This window comes from Egretta garzetta, unplaced genomic scaffold (genome assembly GCF_000687185.1).
Source record: "Egretta garzetta isolate BGI_Z169 unplaced genomic scaffold, ASM68718v1 scaffold7, whole genome shotgun sequence".
NCBI classification, from domain to species: domain Eukaryota; kingdom Metazoa; phylum Chordata; class Aves; order Pelecaniformes; family Ardeidae; genus Egretta; species Egretta garzetta.
The window spans coordinates 975,288-996,462 of NW_009260350.1; the positions used below are offsets into that span (position 1 = coordinate 975,288).

Sequence of the window (21,175 nt, forward strand, 5' to 3'; positions counted from 1 at the left end):
TGACAAGACAACTACAGCGTTACAACAGGCATTAGAGGTGCACTGAGAAGACCAGCGTGAGCCAAAGGATTGAAGATTATCTAATGAGCAAATGGAGAGAAAACCTGAAGAAGGTAGTGAATAATAGGTCTGAACTAGCAAAGAAACCCACTCTGTGAGCTAAGCCACTTATTCTGCTGAATGCAATTGTTTTTCATTCCTAATGGTGCGGGGTCCCATTGTGGGAATAAAAGCATGGCACAAACTCTCCAGGCCTCCTCTTTTTTTCCTTGGAGAATCAGTTCTGAATTAGCTATGAAACCTCTTTTGAGTTCACTAACCTCCTGCCTTCCAAACTTCCTCCTTTTTAAGTGGCACCTCAAGCATCTTTTTTTCCATACTTGCTAAATTCATATCTGCTCACTTACCCAGATTTTAAGCATTTTCTCTTTCTAAGTTCAGCAAGTAGTAATATTCTGCCTCAGTACCAAGTAATGACAGAAACTGGAAATTGTTGCTATTTAAAACTAATGCCCTCAGACCAGCAAAAGCCCTCTGGGTTGACTTACGTGTTTCTTTCTTCCTCTGACTCCTCTGCATCAGAAGAGAATTTGGGTGGCTGGAACTCAGTTGTCCATCTCATGCCCTGAGCCTGCTGTGCTGCTTTCAGAGTGTTCTTCCTCTCCAGTGATTCTTGGCGAAGTATATGAAAGTATTCCCCACCTTGCTTCACAGCATTAATATGACGCCTGCCAAAAATCATCACAAGTTGATCAGTGTACTAAAGACACACTATCAAACTAATCAATTTCTCTGTTGCCCATCAGCTTAATTTTTAATAGAGATTTCACATTCTTCCATATTCAAGAGTTCAACATTAGTATTTCCTTCTGCAATATGTTAACAAAGGACAACAATTCCCTGATATGAACTGGGAGATCTTTCCCTTACCTCTTTCAGCACCACACAGGTTAACTATTGGATGTCTTGAACTCAGCTTCACTTTGTCCACTACTTGATTTAAAAACTGTCTGCCTAATTCTAATTTATAGCAGCCAATGACCATTAGGCCCCTCACTGTCTTAACTCAGTTGTCACAGCCTGACAGGCACTGCCCTGAAGCTACTTGTTAGCTGCTAAATTCCAGCTGCTGTCAGAAGGCTGCATTGCCAGTAACGGGGAAGGGGCCAGTGAAGCCTGTGAGTGAACTGAAGACAACAGGCAGGGTATTGCTGCAAGAGAAGAAAATAAAGAAGAAACCACATAATGCACTCCCTGAAGGATGACAACAGAGGTAAAAAAAAAAAAAAAAAAAAAAAAAAGAAAAGGTGAGCTAGGGCAGTGAAAGGGATATGGCACGCAATTACTCTACAGCCTTTGATTAAAACGTTAGCAAGAAGGTAGCAGCTGATCCAAGCCAGACAAGCATACTATCCAGGCATAGGACACATCCCTTTAAGTTAATGTGTTGCTGAGTTTTGAATCAAGTGTCATCAGGCTGTATTGATTCTTTCAAACACAATCTAGGCTTGAAAGCTGGGTCTCATTTGTTCTACTGACAAGTAATAACTCCCTTTTCTTACCAGACATGTATTAAAGCACCTGAAGGTCATATAGGGTGCAAATTTCAGGCTCTGAATTCACTAGTTCTCAAGGGGAGCAGTTTACTCTCTCCTTGCTTCCCTTGATGGAAAACCACTTGCACAATTTAATGGTTTTGGGATTGAGTTTTTGGTTTTGTTGACAATATTTTTTAAGTCCAGCAACTATAAATAGAAGCCTGAAAACATTTCCAGTTCAGGTAGATTATCTGTCTGCTAGATATTTCTACATTAACTTTGGGGTGGGGGGAAGATAAGAAAATAAGATGTCCCTGATAAGAAATGCTGCATGCTTTAATAAAACATAACGATTTCAGAGTCACATCAGACTAGCTTAACGTTTTTCATTAGAACCTAGTATTTTGCATAACAGACTTCTCTTGGAATACTAGAAAACTTTTAATGACCTCAAATTCTTGCTTTATGTCCTTTTCCAGTAGTTTTCTCTCTCTCCTTTCTGTCAACTATCAAGATATTTGTATGTAAAAATATTTTTTCCCCCCTCATAGTGCTTCTTCTATATTTCTGCATGCTCTAATGTAATTATTCCTTCTTAAAGATCAAAACCCCTGCTGTAGCTGTGCATTATAATGCCACAGATAGTGAACAATGAGGTTATTACATGAGTCAAAGACAAGTGGTGGAGAAAGATAATTATAAACTAGAAAGTTCTTTTACACTAACAGCCATAACCAGTATTACTGGAGAAAGAAGCACAAATGGCAAGTACAATCAGTACATTTTTTTAGGGTTTATCTAATACAGAAGACTTTAATAGGCGTATACCAAAATCAATGATCATTCTCATATACCAGTAAGAATAGACAACATTATGCACACTTGTGAATGAACATTTTTAGTCTATGACTTCAAGGAAATCCCTGGTATTACAAGGAGTAGTTCCACAGTCTCCAAGTACAGAAAAAGAAATAAGATAGAATTAACAAAAATGGAGCATACAGAAAAGCTGTAATAACCACCTGATTTAAACAAACAAAAAAAAATCCTCTCATAATTCCATAGAATTATCTCTGGGATATTTATGAATGACCCTAAAGGTTCATGGACTCCCGTCAGGTAAACAGTAAAATATACCCAAAATTAAAATACAGAGGTGACCAATGTACTTTTCTACACTATAGATTTGCAATATATTGCTGGAATAGGACATCAAATATTTCTCCATTTAAATTCTGGCATCACAACATTCTATTTATACAATAACTTCATAAATTTGGCTGGGCTGCCTATTTGACAAGTAGGTGAGAATTGTTCATTAAAATGCAAATGTAATAGAGATGAAATTTGGAATACATTTATTAAAGTAATTGAGCTTCAGTCAACTGTAGTCATAACACAGATTTTCAACTGCCATTCAGACAAAAGGATTTGTCTTATTTTTCTAAGATAATGTCTTTATCAGCATGAAAATTAAAAGAGTTTTCTGAGCAGTAATAATGTACCAAGGAATACTTCAAGGTTTCTCTACAGGAATATATTATTATAGGTAAGGGTCAATGAAATGCACAAAGGAGTGACCCAGTAGTGTACTACACATACAGATTAGTTGAAAGCATATTTTTAGTGCTTGGTGTAACTATGTACTTATTAAATTACTCTTTAAATCTTTTAGGGACTCAAGTTCATCAATTAATTGTAATACAAGGCCACTGAAGTATTGGAGAATTGACCTTTTACAGTTAAGATTTGGGATTCTTGGTGCCTGTCTTTGAGTAAGAAATTGCTCACAAAATCAAAGGAAATAATAAATTTGTCTTAATTAAAATTCAGGTGCTAGAAAAACAGAAGCTATAATAATAATGCCAGAAACCTTTCCATCCAGGTAAAGACAAGGTAGATTGTTTTTTACACTCTGTTTAAATATACCTTGTTTAAGTACACTGGGTCACCTTCACTGAATTCAAAGGAATCATACTAAGGATGTATTTGTCCCAGAAGATCAAATTTTACAATTAACCTCAGACCTACTGTCTATGCAAACAAATTCAGTGGGAGATTGTTTACTAAAGGAATGACGTGCGCTCCTGAACACGTGATGCCAATCCTTGCTCAGGTAAACTGGTATAGCTCCACCCCAAACAGGATTGCTAGAAAGATGGGCAGAAGGCTGCAGACCCATGGGCTGCCCCTCCACTAAGCAACTGAGTTCAATGCAGTGGGTGGTGTTACTGGGGTGCTTCAGTCTCATTAACCCTTCCTGCTAATCTCCCTCTGTCTGTGAGGTGCAAAGAAGTTGCAGTCTATCTATACCAGCTTGATTCTCTCTCTCTCTCCAAAGCTGGACATTATATTATGATCATGGTGAACAAATATTGTGAGCTGTAAGTAAAATAACTGTGTATCTATCAAGCAATTTAACTACACACACATTTCTCTGAACATGGAAATTGTTAGCCACCATTTCATAAAATGACTTACTCAATTTTCTTATCTTAATGGATATAGCCTTTATACCAACAAAGTTAAGGACAAAACACCTACTCCAGAAGGTATACAGAAAGAGTTTAGCCTTTTCCAGAGGCTTATAGCCAACTGTGAATATAAACAAAACCAACGTGGCGTTGCTCTGAAAGCCACTGAGAGCACAGGCTTTCTAAATGCCATTTCCTTTATTTTCACAAAAGCATTTCGATTCACATCTGCAACACTCCCTACTAGACCAGCAAAAGCTCCTCTTTGAGCACAAGGCCAGACCCTGCTGAGGGTGTTGCAAGGTGAATATCAGCTGGGCACTGCCTAACTTGTTGCACTAGTGACAAACTGAATATTGAGCTAAGGCTTCCCAGGTAAAAAAAGCAAGTGCAATTTTATGTACACTGCCACTTAAAAGCATTCAGAGTAAATATTTTCTACAGCAGAAAAAATTACACAACAACAATCCATTTCTGTATAAAACAGAAAGCACAGGAGGCAATAACTTTGAAACGACAGTAAATACAGCTAAACTGTATTCTGAACATTACAGACTAAAACCATGGATTAAAAAAACCAGTATAATTCTTCTAAATGAACACTTAGCATTATTTGCAGCCATGCCATCGTGAGCTGTGATCCCATCACAAGTCTCAGATGAGGCTGATGAGTATTTGGATCCTGAAGAATTCAAACAAATAGCCACCCAAGGAAGCAGTGAGAACAGGAAGCTTGCTTCATTTGGATTAAACTTGAAATCTAAGCCCTTACCTAGTTTTAGGGGGCATTGCGGTACTAGAGGGCCAGTCTTCTTGAACATATAATAAAATGGAATTTCTGACAATCTCAAGTTATTAAGGATCCTATGGTAATCTCTGCAGGACCCCAAGCATTAACACCTGCATTCTCATCAGATTTCAATTGATTAAATGTTACTGTCCTCCCTGCTGTTTCAGTTGGAATAGACACTTTTTTTTCCAGTCTGCCAAAATACTATGTTGTGTGGATGTGCATTAACACACACCAGACCCCATTTGAGCTGTTGCCAAATTCTAACACCTGAAGTGGTTCTTATATGCCCTTTAACTTTCTGACAAGGTACTGTAACACCTAAATAGCTAATAATTGTGAAACAGCAGGAAATGCCAATATAAAAGAAAATCCATAAGCACACAGTGCTTTTCTTATTTACAAAGCATACGCAGAACAATAGGAGAGCAAACTCTGCATTTCTTGTAAATTGTGAACGGTGATACCGATTTATACCAGCGGAGAATCTGTTCCATTCTCTTACGAGGAAATACTGGAGCTGCTGTTCTTTATTGCTTCACATTCAGCATTGTAATGTGAATCTGTGCCAGCATGTCTCAAATTTATTTACATTAAAGATTGTTTCACACCTTTCCTGAGTGACATAAGGTAGTCTCATTGTAAATGAGGATTAGTGCATTGTTCATTTAAAACACACTCAAATGAGTTATTACAAGGTGCATATACTACCCACTCTCTGAAGGTACCAAAAGCCATGGAACTAAGTTTACATGCTGCAGACCCTGAGCTAGCAAGTCCTACTGTTCAGCTCCACATCTGGGTCATACCCTGAAAGCTTAGCATGTGGACAGAAAAAGCTTGCAACTATTCATAATGTGTAGATACTAATGCAAATTAATTATAAATTCTGGTTTGGTAGTGTTTACAGCTAAGTTAGAGGTGCAAACGTATACATACAAGGCAATGGAGAATCAGGAACACACTGGTTACCACTCCTATTTAATGGTTGAGTAATGACACAGAACCAAATGGGTAAGTTTGGGTCTAGTAGTCTTAAATTCAGTGAAGACCAGATGATAATGACATTAAAATCTATTAAATGTAGTTACTAGCCCACAGAAACTCAGACATATGTGATCATTTACCATGGTGAACTATTAACCATGCTGGCAGGGAACTAAAGTAGTACCAACATCTGTCTTGAGCAGTTGAAGACGTACAATCTGGAATACCCACATTATTTCAGATGTAGATTCCCATTTTATTCTCCTGCAGATGAATACAGTATTCTGTACTCAAATGTCTCTATTTAAAAAAACAAAACCAGGATCTGCATAATGGGAAAGATGCATATCATCACATGAAAATCTGACCATGAAATAAGTCAAGGAACAAGTAAAGTTAACATAAGACGTGAGTAAATTTGTGGTATGTTCACAGAATGCCGTTCAGCAAGAAATAAGGAACTTCAACAGGCAAAACAACACCCCACACTTATAAAAGATGTCACCAGGTGACTATATTAATGTATTACTCATAATTGAAGATGCCTCAGAGTGGTTTTCAATTAACCACAAAGACATTAAAATATAGAAGATGCTGCTTCCATCGTGAAATGAGGCAGAACCTCTACTTTGAAAACGAGGAGAGGTTCTCTAACACTGAGAAGTGCAAACATTTGGCTACCTGGAGGTACAAAAAATGACATACTGAAAACCTGGCTTATTTTTAGTTTGAAATGTGTTCTTCTCAACCTAGAAAGAATGGAGGGCAGCATTTTCTCTTTTAATAAGTCCCAGAACACAAGGACATGCACACACACAAACACCCTCCACTTGCACCATGCCGTAACTCCCATTCCTGTTGATCTTCTTATAAATGTTTTCATTGTGGTAGGCACATTTAGGATTCCAGCCCTTGGTGTCTCTGGAGAAGTGCATAAAGAGAGATTCCAGAGCAGCACAGATACCGATAAAGGGCAGAAAAATAAACCTGTGATATTTCAAGGCTTTGCTTTAAATTCTTCTCCAAAAAGCTGTGAGGAAACTATTACTAAAATTTCAAAAGAAAACATAATCTGCAGATTTCTGGGCTTTTCGTTTTCTTGCTGTAAGAATGTACAATAACAACTTTATGTTCATATTGCCAATAAAATCTCACTTCTTGTTAAGTGGAACTTCACTGAGGTCCCTGATCCTCTACCAGGACATACTGCTGCTTCAAGATTTTCATGAAAAAGTGGAAACCACACCTCTTGATCTAGTGTCTTGCCTTACCACATAAAGGTATTTATAGAGCAATGACATTTTACTACTAAATAACAGAAAGCCCATTTTAAGTGTTAGCTTTGTTCAAACATTCAGTGACAATGTGTCATTTTGTATAATGCGTGGGATTAGACTTGTGTTTAGATAGATAGTAAAATCTAATAGCAATGAACTATTTCCACTTATGAAATTTCAAACAAACATTTTTGCACAAAAGGAAAGGAGACTGAGACTCAAAGGAACAGCCTGGAAAGGCAGAAATGCTGATAGGAATAGCAGTCTTTCCAGTGATTGATGATAGAGATAATGATTCATACATCCATACACTTAAATGGTTGTCTTTGCCCATGACTGCTGTCTAATTAATGTGAGCCATCATTCATGTAAAAGAAAATTTTTGCTTCTGGGGAAAAAAAAAAAAAAAAATAAAATGATGCAAACTGCCAGCAGTGACAGTGCTAGAAACATGCCAATTAGAGTGATTTCTGCCAAGCAGCAAAAGGGCACAAAACACTGGTTTCCAAGCAACAGACATTATGAAGTATTAAATACACTGGAAACTAATATTGATGGATAAACATTTCACCTTCTCAGTTAGTGCTGCCTCAGTCTCTTCTCTGCTTCTTAACTCTACGTTGCTTCTCCTCCCTGGTTTTACAGACTCCACTGTATCTTCCAGTAAACCCTATGCACTAAGGAATGCCAACCTATCACAATCGCTAATCACTAACATCTTTTTTGTCTGCATATATTAGAATAGGATCAGTATAGATTCACAGGTAAGGACAGATGAGGTCATAACCAAAACTACAAAAGTAACACATTTCTTGCCATTTAAAATCTTCCAGTAGTAGCTACAATTTCAATCATAAAATTTAAACAGTTTTGTATTAAAGTCAACTACACAGCCACCAGCAGGAAAAGAAGTAGGGGAAACTGCTCTTCGGGTAACAGTCAGTCTAACTGTTATTGCAGGCATAAAGAATGCATTAGCAGAGGCTGGGCTTTCTTCATGGAGAACGATTTTGAGAGATCTGCCTTCAAGAAACTTGAACCATTTTAAAGAGCCATCCAGTTTCTAATTTAAAACATAAAAAGCAGCCAGTTGAACACTGTAAACTGCCAGCAGTTTGACATTTAGTTTTCTTTAGCTAACACAGCACAGTGAAACAGACACATGGGAGCCATTTTCTTCAAACTATGGGAAACACAGTACAGAGGTTTAGCATGCTCTTTTTGCAAGTAAAGGCTTGACTGGCTCATGGAATGGCATGAACATTGGAATGACACTTCCCCTTTGGGCTTGCAGCTCAAAGCTGTGGATGCCTAGGCATCATCGGCTGAGGATGACCACAGCTTGTCATTTTTACCTGGGCACCTATGCTTAGATGACTGTCACCACACAGCTTCCAGTTTCTATCACCTTTCCCACCTCCTTTTTACACACAGAAAGTATTTTCAGCTAGTCTCATTTGAAGCAATATGCTTATTTTTAAGCACTATTTTTTGTGGCAGTGTTTAACAACAAGAGTATTTCCAGTACACTTACATGGTCTTGGTGGGCTGAGTTAGTCTACAGAAGTGGTTTACGGCAACCTGCTTTTATTATGGATTAACAACCACAAACTTCCAATGCTTTGGTAATCTCTTTTGCTGTGTAATTGTTCCTACATCTTCCTACAAGTTATTAATTATAAAGACTTTTACTTTCTTGGTTCTCATACAATACATCCTCATGCAAGTGTGGATTACCTAACATTATTTCTGGATCCCATTTACAGACGTCATTGGAATAAAGCAATAAGAAAGGATCTCCCTCAGAGCTGAATGTCATTTCAAAGGGGCTGCACTTCTTGAGTTTGCTTAGTTTTAGTAGGAATAGCAACTGAAATCAAAACATAATTCTTAGCTCAAAGCTAAAGATATTTGAGTGCTCGAGGACAAAGGGGATGTCTTTTCTGCCATACTGTATTCCACCCACTGAATCTGACATTGGGAAGTACTTAGCCAAGTAAGTCTGAGATACTTTGTGTCTACATGGGCAATCTCCACTGGAGGTATGATGTATTGATCTACAAAGGAATAGGAATGATCAGTATCTACAGATTTCCCAAATAGTTTTTCACTTTATGCTGCACAAAGATAAGCAAATTCCTTCCCACATTTTAACACTATGTTTAGGTAAAATGGTATCTGAGAGCTGACAGGCATCTCCCTGAAGTGACTGGGTACTACTCACCAGTAAGGGAGAGCTGGTACGACTTTCTACTTGGACTAGTGACTGATGATGAGTTTTGAAAGATGAATAGTTCAAGCAACCTCTGTGTTCTGTCATCATCCTTTTTTATATCATCATGAGGACTCAAGAAAGTACAAGAGAATATTACTGAGAGGAGGTATGAGGTCATAATTATAAGGTTTATCTTCAGTTTAATTATGCTTTTAATGTGTAAGGTAGAATATTAAAGCTTTATGAATGCAGCTAAGTCTGTTCCAGTAATGACTCTTCAAACATTGAGATAATCTTAAAATTCATACTGCTGTGCTATGTCACTGTGATCATTAAAAAACTTCCTCGCAGTTTGTTCCATTGCACTCTTTCATATAAACAAGCTGCAAGATCACAGGCACTACTTCCTGTGAATATGTATCAATTAACGTCCAACTAAGACAGCTGCTGGGTGTTCCTTTTCAATCAGGAGGAGGAAAAGCCGCAAAAATCAAATCCACAAAGGTCATTTGTATTCACTGACTCCCTGTAGTATGTATTAGCACACTGCTCTGCTAGCCTGACTGCTTTAATTGAAATTAAAAGTTGCTGCCCTGGAGAAGGCTCCAGTTTTCTTTCTTTCTTGCATTCTCCACTCTGCCTCTTTTTTTCTAAAATAGCTCCTTTTCTATAGTCTGAAATTGTTACTAAGAAGTGTTGCTGACATGTCCTTTGGTCCAAAACAGCAGTGCAGTCATGCTCACTTGAAATTCTCTTTTTCCTGAAACTTCACATCTCAATATTTGGTTGAAAAGCCAAAGTTTGATTTCTTTGCTCCCCTTACTGTTCTTTTTTCTACATGAAGATTTAGTCCAAGTAACATTGTGCAAACACTCAAGATGAATTGCTAGCACATTTTCATTGTTAGAAGATCGTACAATGACACTTGAAAAATTTCCAGGCTTACACAATACAATAAAAATTTTAAAACCCCCAACCAGTTAACGTATACCTTTGATTTCCAGGTATTAAGTCAGTTGGATATTTTTCTGCACACTGGGTCATTTGGCTACCGTACATTTCAGAAAGTGAGTTCACATTTAAAAATGGCCATTATAGCTCATATCATACATCACTTCTTAAATAATACAAAATATGTGGGATTCATTATTTAATTGCCACAGTAAATAGAATAAGTTATATTAGGTGTGTTACAGGATCACTACTGCAATTACAGTGTAAAGAATGTATGGTATTACATGATATGACGGGCAAACTTCATTTGAGCATTTATTCAGACAACAGTGTTTTCCAGAAACTTGTATTAATGTGACCATTGCCTACACAAGAACAGAAAGCACATTTCTGCTGAGTGTATTAAGTGGCTTTGACTAGGCCCTGACATTGCTAAACTTCTGATCTTCAAAAAACAAATGGGTGTAAATGTAAAAAGCAAATATATATTTATCTGTGCAGTAGCACAAGATTAAGTCTTCCCTTTCTTCATCTTCCATCTGTTTTAATTGCCATGGAAAACTTGTGGTCAGGAATATTTCCACACAGGCATTTGAAATCACATGAAGCTAGTTTTGAACACAACTATGAATTAAATTTATGGGACTAGAAGATGATGGCAGAGTTGTAGATGCTTTAACAGGTAGGTATTTTCTTACTTATCAGCATTTCAAACTCTGCTTGGGATATTAAAGTGGAGTTGGGTTCTTTCCTTCTTCTGCATCAGCAGTAAAAAGGATTCTGCAAGCCAAATTAGATATTTAAGAACAATGGCACAACATCACTATCCTCTGTGGGTGTGGTGCAGGCACAACTGATCAGGATGTAGCACACAATTCAGCCGATAATGTACATAAAAGGAATAAAATCTTGTTTGTCCCTTTAGCTGTATTGGCTTCTGGAGTTGAGCAGGGATGAAAGACTAAAATCTGGGGGTTTAATCACTCAGAGAAAAGATACGACATCAAAACACATTCAGATCAAATCTATACACATCATTAAAAAAAAAAAAATCTACATTTAACATAATTTTGCAGATTGCATTACCATTAAAAATTGAGTGGAAGGCAAATCTGCATTTATCACAATGCAGTGCAGGAAACAGAAGTATCTTCAGTTAAAAGTAGGCTAGACTAAACACTTCATCTGTTACAGGGAACAACTACACTCACCCAGAGTAGTGGGCTGGATCTCTTAAGCAGTCCTTCCCTGTGGCTTCTAATTTAGCAAGCCACTTTTGAAAATAAAAATGGGAGAAAGAGAGGCATCACTCAAGTCTAGAAGAATAAGTAAGGCATTTACTTACCTGAGACACCTGAATTCCAATTGTAGCTGTTCCAGTGATATTAACCTTATATCCCCAATTTGACTTTCATAATTTACTATAGGGGTAATAATATTTATCTACCTAATACCTAGCAGTGCTGCAGAGATGAATAAGACAATGCTTGCATGTACTTGAGTGCTAGGCATTGTAAAATATATCAAACTAACATTCCTAAAATCATAAGATAATGGTAATAAGATTAAAAATAAAAAAGCCAATTATAAATGAAAATGGTAAGAAAAAATATGCCCTACATGAAAAAAAAGAATTTTTGCTTTCAGTATTGAAAGCAATCCTCATTCACACTCTGCCATCCATGCCAATTTAGAAACTACACATTTACGCAGCAAGTTTAGTTCAGGTACAGCCTAGTTTCCAATCCCAAGTTACTTGAGAGAGCCGCAAAGGGGTCAAGTGATTTGCATGATGGTACATAAAAAGTTATCTGCACAGCCAAAAGTTAGGATCAATATCTTGACACCCCCCAACACACACACCCCATTTCTGACCTCCCCACGTAGCACTCAACACAATGCTGTAATACTTAGAAACAGGGAGCAGAAGAAACAGATTGTATAGAGAGCCAATCTACTTTTTTCACTCCTTCTGGCATGGACAAATCATGTCCAGCTTCAGTTTGTACCACTGTTATCCTACATGGTGCTTTTTAGCCCATGGAAATGTTAACTTTGAAAAGCATGGCTTTTCATGCCACTGAATCCTTCAGATTTAGTCCCTCATGAAAGGGCCCAAAACACCACCTTCTGCGAAAGCAGTTCTATATCATGTTACTCACAATAATCTTGATGATCTAGGCTTTTATAAAATCAAATTTAATTTCATTGGTTTCTACAATTATACGGTTAGAAACTCACACTTAATCCACTCAACTGGAGAGAATTTCAAAGCTGTGGAAGAGCTCAGCTGATCCTAAACATCTCTAGGTTGGCCATGGAGCTCCTAACGGCATTTCAAAAGCACATTTCCTAACAAGCATCAAATCAAGACACCCTCATGTTAACCTACTAACAAAATGACACTTCATTTGTTCAAACTGCCAATTTTACTGAAATAGCTGGTCCAGTTTGCTTCATCCAAATGTCTACAAATAAAATTGGTAGCACTTAAAAAAAAAAAAATCAAGACTTTTAGTACCAACAGTGGTACATCCAACAGAACATTTGCAAGTATTTTTTTGCCCTACTCATTTGAAAGCAAAGAATATAAAGCAACCAAAAGCAAGCTCCAAAGCACCTGCAATTCATATATCAAATAGTAAACTGATCTTTGGCAGGTTATCATCAGAACAACTTGACCTCAAGGAGACAATCCCACTGAAACTTAGCAATGAACAATGAACGCAGGCAGTCAAACATAACTAACAGTGCATTTATGGCAAAAACAAGTCATGCTTTACTAAAATAGCTTATCCAACCTTCAAAGCACATAGCATTTATTATTTTATTTATGGATTATTACTATTTTTGGCCAATTTATCAAAAAAATTCACTGAAAGTGAATTAACAGAGTAAGCAAATAATAAAAATAATTGGATGCCGAGAAGGATAAAAGATAAGAACGTGAAATTTAATGTTATCACAAGTAATTAGTATAAAATCTAGAGATTGCTCTGATATAATAATTTGGGAATATTTAAAAACACATTATTGTGAAATGTAAAGTTCTGATTCCTCTACAGTAGTATAAGCAAAGAAGCTAATTTTCCCTAACTTCCTTGAGTTTTATGCAGTTAATCTCAGTCAAGCAATGCAAGAGCCTAACTTGTCTTCAACATTATCCTGATACAATATCATGTGTGCTCCTGACTGCCGTATTTGCTTAGATTTAACTTCATTATTTTTATATAGATGTCTATCTTGTGGCTGCTTGCTTTAATTCAACTATTTTTATCTAGTGAATGCTCTTCAAACACTTACAAGTCTAGGAACCGTGTAAACACTTGTGTAATCTGTACCCTGCTGGGGCTGGCAATGGTAATTTGTCAGTTTTATTTGCAGCAGGCTGTAACTAAACCTTACCAGATGTAAATAATTTTTGTACTGCTGCTTGCTGTTTCAGTTGCAAATGAATCTTGTTTCTTAGTGTAAGACTCACATCAAGAAAGCTAGGAGGTTCCAGGAATATTTAGAAAACCCTAGAGTCGCCTACTGCAAGGCTTATTATTAGCTTAAACAGTTGCTAAACTGCATACTGAGCTAATAGAGTGAATGGTCTCTGTAGGCAAGTTTGGAGTGCAATCAGAATGTGTGATTGCAACAGAAAAGCATGTTGAAGCCTCAATCTTGTCAACTTAAGCACCACCTGCAGAGACAATGGTGAAACATGAGTGACAACACAGCCTAAGTACATTTAAGAGTATGAGTGCCTAAATGGGAGAGTACTCTCTGCTAAAGCCAATTCCCAATAGACCTCCCTCGGTTTTTTTTGTTTGTTTGTTTTTTTCAAATGAGACCATAAGGAATGCCCTGCTGGGACAGAAGTGTATTGTGCCTTGTGGCAACAGAAGATACTTTCTAGGAAAAGCATGCACACCCAGCTACTTTCTGTGGTCAGTCCCATAAACCAAATAGTGGTTGCTGTCCAAACTCAGCTGCCTAAAAGATACATAGGATCCCAAATCCATGTCCTGTTGTAACAGCTCACTAGCCATCAGATAAGGGGCACAAGAATCTGTTCCTTCCATGTCAGCATCTTCCTGAGACTCAGGTTGGTATATTCCAAATGAGTCCATGCAGGTATTTTCTAGAATAGTGGTAGATATTTTCACTGTGATTTTCCAGTGCATAATAGACATTATACATCCTAACATCACTCATTTTTGACTACTTAATTTTGGCACAACAGTGCGTCATGCAAAAGAATACAAAGAATTATAAAGAACCTCTACAAAAAAACCAAAACCACTAAAACAATATAGTATCGATACCACCAGAGCAAACAATCATTCCTCATACAGCACTGGCAACATTTTGAGTATACTGAAAGCCTGTAAAAGAAGAATTGTAAATGATCTTTTTGAAGCTGTTAGGACAGTTGATTATTTCACCTATAATCTAACTGCTGCCACTACAGAACCAAAAGATTCCTTTAGCCTTGACTGGCACATTCCTCTGTGCTCTGGATCCCCTTACCTTGAGCGAGCTAGAGCTTTACGAAGAGTCCTCAGCTCCTTCCCTGTTTCTCTAAATGGGGAGACCCTCTTCGTTGGTTCCGATTGATCAGACTGAAAATAATCAGATTGAAAATAAATATTATGGTATTAATTAAGAAGAGCTTAGCTTAGAGAAGGTATGTGCAGTCTCAGGGTTCAGTTTTAATCACCAAATATTTTCTGAGATGGTCATCACCTGAGACAGCATTGTGTCATTTCACAAGCTTGTAAACAAGTCTTATACGATACTGCTGTGCATGCCAGTGTGTACACGTGTTCCAACAGCTTTTAACTCACTGGTTGACTTCAAGTTTGACAGAGATCTTGCAGGCAGTTAAGCACCCATGAGCGTCATTAAATTACAAGACAGGAAGAGATTGTTCAATGGCCTAGACTTCAGGAATGACTGATGCAAGCGCTTATGCATCAACAAAGTAAAAAACTCTCCATGGGAGAGAAATCTTTTTAAAGTCCCAACACAGAACAAATTTCAATCAGACTCAAAACAAGGAGATTGACATTTGTTAAAAACAAAACAATAAGAAAGGGTCTACAGATATAGCTGGGTTTAGAGTACAGAACATGACTTTATTATTATTTTATTTCTCTCTTATGAGCATACAAACTAGGTCAGCGATTTTACTGAAGGGAATTAAAATCACCTATTTAGTAGATTGTTCAAAATACCTGCAACATTTTTTTCTTCTGAGCAGCTATAGAACTGAAATACATGGAAGACGAAAGCTTATATTTGTTGTTGAACTAGCCCTGGCTTAGAAGTACCCTTGGGGTCTCCAGAGAACAGCTGCATCAATTTCATAGAATTATGATTGCATGCTGTGCACATGCAGTGGTTTTGCATGTGTTAGGTAATAAAATATGCAGCTGAGGCAGTGCTCAATGTGCAAAAAGTGCACGGCTAGATTGCCATCCATTGGGAGGCATAGTGCTGGTGTGCAGAGACCGAGATGTAGACTAAGGTATTCCCTGAGGCAGTTCCATGCATTCGTAAGTGTCCTAAGGTGTCCAGAAAAATAAATTCCTAGTAAAGGAAGTAAAGAAGATCCTTTACTATGCACCTGGAAAAGTATGCGATAGGATATTGCAGAACTCAGTTGGATCTGTAGAGAAAATGCCACAACTCTTATTTCAAATCTTTGTGCACATCCAAATACTGTTTTTGATTGTTGAAACAATTGGTGTTCTGTATGGACAACAGCTTCTATTACATTACTGAGCTGCAAACTTCACCCTTTCTTAGTATGTTTTTAACCTTAAGAGAACATTCTGGAAAGCACAAACAAAAGACAAGACTTTTTAATGAGATGTATAGATAAAAATAATAATTGTAAGTGAGAACTGAAAAGAAAAAAAACAATAAAAAACATGTTGGTGGAATGTTTCTGGTATTCAAGCCAGAGTGCTTCTGCCAGTAAAGCAGCTGGCACAGCTGCACCTTTTAGCAGAGTTCCACAGTGCATCTTACTTTTCAACTTTGTTAGCTTCCAACAAATATGAAATACCTCTCACTGACTGGTTTTTGAGTTAGATAAAAAAGGAAATTAATCTTATGTTGTGATAGGTGAGATATTACTGGATACTGAAGTCAGGCTAACACTTGTGCTTGTTTTCTTAAAAACTTTTTTTAAAAGAATTTAAAAAATCATTAGCGTTAGTTGTCAGTTTTCATATAATTGCAAATGCATCACCCTTTCTCTTTTGTTTATATTTTATTATTCTATCTATAAAAAAACTATGACCAAATTATCTGCCTGGCATTCAGTTTTGTTCTAAAGAAAATGGAGATGGATCAGATTTTAAATAAGCTAACAAAGACAATGTGCAACAAAAAATTAAATCTTTTTGCTGGATTGTCAAATAAAATTCAGGTAAACTGTTAAATGCATACAGAGAAATTAAAATGTGTTTTAATTCCAACATTTTATGTATACTTAAAAGGCCTGAATGGCTTTGGGATAGCCACAGACTACACTAACTCTGCATTGTTGTCTGACAGGCCTACATACACATCAAATAGAACATACGCTTGGGTGGTCTTGGAGGAATTAGAGCAGGCTCACCACAGTAACTGTTCCATACTGACCAAAAAGTGGCACTTAAGTTAAATTATCTCCAGGCATTTAAAATTGTAGGTTAAGGTCACATCAGGCAAAGGCTGAAAAACCAGATATAGGCCAGATCTTCAACAACTGTTAGTTTGTGCAGCTCTACATGTCACCCAAAGGAACAGCCCTTTCAGCTTCAGGGTTTTGAGATCTAAGGATGAGCAATATTGACATATGTACTTTAATAAACATGAATTTTTGAAATAAAAAGTAATTTTGAATGTATTAGCCATTTCTGTGCTAAGCTACAATAGTTTAAAGGTCAATCTTCTAGAACTGCCACATGGAATAACTAACACAGCTAAACTGAATTTTCAGAAGACAGTTTTTACCAAATTACAATAGAGCCCTACATCTCACTCATCAGGAATTTTCTGATCCCTTCAAAGGAGTTTTACTAGATAAAAACCTATGAAACGTTCATCAGTCAGCAAAAGGCTCATTCCTTATGTACAGTAAGGCTTTAAACCTTGAATTCAGCAAACATAGCTATGTGAATAATTAAAACATGATGTTTGTCTGTTGCCTTCTTTAACTCCATCTTGAATCAAAGCTTCACCACCAGTTGTCTCACCTCTGGATTGAAAGACTCCTTGCTAGTAGTAACCTCAGCCACTTCTTTGGGTGGTTCTTCCTGCATATCTTTGTTTACTGGTTCCTAAAAAATGAACAAAACCGTGTAACCATACGTGAAATACTTGTAGTTACTCATACTATGGCAGGTTGTAATTTTCAAAATTAAGTAGTGCAAATAAGTTTTTTCTACAGAGATGCAAACTAAAGCAAAAACAACGGTTAGTCTATTGTAGAAAAACTTAAGAAGTCACTAACTTTGTTGCACAAATTGATTCTCTTATGAAGTACCTGCTGACAAGCTACTGTGCAAAATGCATACATTCTTTCTAAATTACTATGCTTAAAAGCTTAGAAAAAGTAACTTTTCTCTTAGAAGGCTGTTGTATAGACTACTGTGTCTAACATAAAAAGAAAATCCAATTTCCAAAACCAGGAATAGGAAATTACTTACCTGTAATTGCTCTTCCCTGAAGATACACACTGTGATAGACCACTATTCTTGGGTCTGTGCTTTCACCCACAAGGAAGGCACAGACTCATAAAAAGCCCTGAAGTCAAACACAAGCACTTTTAGAACTCCTTCAACCATCAGTTTATTCAAGTGGAAGGAAGACATATTCCCCTCTATTAAAAAAAATTGTATAGGTAGATTAATAAAAGACTTTAGATCACTCAGCAGTGCTCAGGCTAAAAGGATATGAAAACAGTAATTCCTTTCTGCACTAGTTTCAAATCAAAGAACTCATTTATTGATTCCAAGCAAAGCAAAGCTGGAGGCCCTAGCAAGGCGCATCCACATAGTCAGGGTACAGCTGATGCACAAAAAAGGCTGCACAGCAGACTCAGAGCTGTGGATGAAATAATTGCTGTGCTTTTGCACAACAGAGCAAAGCCTGGAAATATTCAAGTATTTAAAAAAAAATAAATTTATGAGCAGAGCATTTTGCTTGTTGTAATCTTGACTTGAGAAGGCACAAAATTCTTTCCAAATTTATATTCTTATGTAACATTTCTGCAGAACAAAGGTTCAAAGTGCAAGGAACAGGATCTTCATTCACTGGAGAACAGCAAACACCAATGTGCTAATATAATAACTGAAGCAGCCCACAAGAAGCAAATCCAAAAATGGTTCTAAACGCAAAGTAGCTGGAATGGAAAGAAAATTTTCTGCATCCAGAGTATAATGATGAACTAATGAAATGTCAGAGAGAAGTCTGAAGGTTCCACTATTTCATGCAGTTGGGGTGCACTTGACCAAAACTGGTCAGCAGCAGACACACAGGGCAAACTGACACCGCTCATCAGCACAAGGCTTACAGAGGGCTTCCAACATACCTGAGAGCCCACCTCAGTGCCTGAGAAAACCGCATTCATGCACTGAACAAGAGAGGAATCATTTTACAGCCTGAGTGAGCACCATACTTCACCTACAGGAAATGCTAATCTAATCCAAGGAGATTACTGGGGATGAATATGCAGTCAGTATGGAGAGTCTGTTACTTTGATTTCTGGAAAAATTAAGTATTTGTCATTACATAAATTTAATCATCAATATTTGGTATATTTTTCCAGAAATCAAAGTTATTCATTTTAACCATTTATAGTAAGAAGCAGATTCTGAATACTTATCGCCCTCTACAACTACCTGAAAGGAAGCTGTAGCAAGGTGGGGGTCAGCCTCTTCTCCCTGCTAACGGACGATAGGATGAGGGGAAGTGGTTTGAAGTTGTGCCAGGGCAGGTTTAGGTTAGACATTAGGAAAAACTTCTTCACAGAAAGGGTTGTCAGACTCTGGAATGGGCTGCCCAGGGAGGTGGTTGAGTCCCCATCCCTGGAGGTATTTAAAAGAAGGATAGATGAGGTGCTTGGGGACATGATTTAGTGGTGGGATGGCAGGGTTAGGTTAAAGGTTGGACTCAATGATCTTAAAGGTTTTTTCCAACCAAAGCGATTCTATGATTTATCTGTGAAAACAGGCTTTCAAAAGTAGACTAGATTTTGGAAATGAGTTGCCAAATAAGATTTAAAAAAAAAAAAAAAATTTCCAGCATAAGAAGTCGAAAATATTTATAACTACATTCCTATATATTCATGAACACAAATGTTCTATCCAAAACATAAATACTGCTAAAAGGCAAATAAGTAATTATTTCTTCTGACTTACCCTTCTAAATTTCAGAGTACTCTTAAAGGTGGAAAGGTGCCAGATGGATGGAACAGAAGAGTTTGTAGGTGAAACACCTTCAGAGAAGCTGCTTCAGATGCAGTTCGGTTTTAAAATTGGATAAGTTTTCATATGTTGGGCAATATTTGACCTGTATCAGGGCACACTTTCTTTTTTTTTTGAGTCTACAATGAAAAATCCAAGAAATCCTAAGGATTTGGACATCCTTCAATCTTCTTTCTCCTTTTCTGTTACTATTCCCATATGGCTATCCAGCAGACTGATACTGGTGGGACTTTTTTTTTTTTTTCAAATTGCACACATTACCTGTGTTTAAAGAGAAAACTAGAAGAAATCCGATTTCAACTTGGAGCAGAAGCATCTTGCACTCAGCAGAATTTCCAATCTGCTTTGCTCCTGACACTATTCCCCCCCAGCAGTAAAATGTTGACAATGGCCAGGTACCATTGCTTTTACAGCTGGCAATACCTTGAATGACATTACTAAAACCAATTGAGAGTCTCAGAATAACTTGCTGCTCCAGGGAAGGAAGAGTGGTGGAATGTAGCCCTAATATTTCAATGGTTTGGAAGCACTAGGATGCTGACCACTAGGTATAGTGTCTGGAGCCATTTAGCTACATTCATTGCAAGTGTCTAAGGCCACAGAGCACTGAAGAAAAGTTTCCTCAGACGCAACATTTCCCTGCATCCTACCTCTAGCCAGTCAACTCTGCTAGTTCATGAGGAAAGGAAAAAAAGAGCTGTGAATCTCCCCAACCTCTGCACAGTGGCTTAGGGAGGGAGGTATCACATATGCCACCCCCTCCACCCAGGCACTGATAATGCAATTCAATCAGCCTTATCACAGAAACCAGAAGGGAATAGCTTCCTTTTCTACAACATTCTTTTGCTACAATGTCATGTATTGAAAAGGTGCAATCTGAGCTTAAAATGGTAACTGTACATAATTATAGAACAGGAGAACTGTGTTTTTAATTTGCAGTGCAGATATAAAAAACAGAAGCCAATACTGGTATGTCTAATTTGTTAAACTCAACAATATATTATCATGACAATCTGAATGATCGTTGGAGTTCGGGTGTTGCAGGGTTTTTAGTGTTTCTGACTTACGAAGATTTTCATCATAGCTAATCTAATTGGCTTTTAAGCTATCAAAAGACCTGTTTCAGTGATCATTTCCTGCTTTCATTATAGTGAAGTAACAAAATCTCATACAACTCCATATGTAAGAAACAATTTTAAAAAAACAAACAAAAAAAATCATGAAGTAATACATGAAACATCATCTTAAAGTGAGATTATGTGAGGAAATGACCCAAAATTCTTCCATAAAAATAATTACGGTCATTTTTTCTTGAGATCCCATCCAGCAGCGGTAGGTAAAATGAACTACAGCAACACTGCAGCAGGTGGAGCTCGATGCCCTCTAATTGTCTATAGCTCCTTGCCTGTGGACCTGGAGGTGACCCCTTTCAGTGCCCTCACAGGTGGCTGACGGCACAGAAGCAGCCCT

General features: G+C 37.4%; 1 protein-coding gene across 1 annotated transcript in view; it reads right to left on the reverse strand.

Moving 5' to 3' along the window:
- CCDC60 (coiled-coil domain containing 60) overlaps window positions 1-21,175 on the reverse strand; it is a 65,863-nt gene that overhangs the window by 21,385 nt on the left and 23,303 nt on the right. Inside the window, exons 2-4 of the mRNA XM_009642887.1 lie at window positions 17,474-17,557; window positions 14,754-14,845; window positions 549-728 (exon numbers count right to left, since the gene is read on the reverse strand). Coding sequence (XP_009641182.1) covers window positions 549-728; window positions 14,754-14,845; window positions 17,474-17,557 — 356 coding nt within the window. The remainder of the gene's footprint in view (window positions 1-548; window positions 729-14,753; window positions 14,846-17,473; window positions 17,558-21,175) is intronic.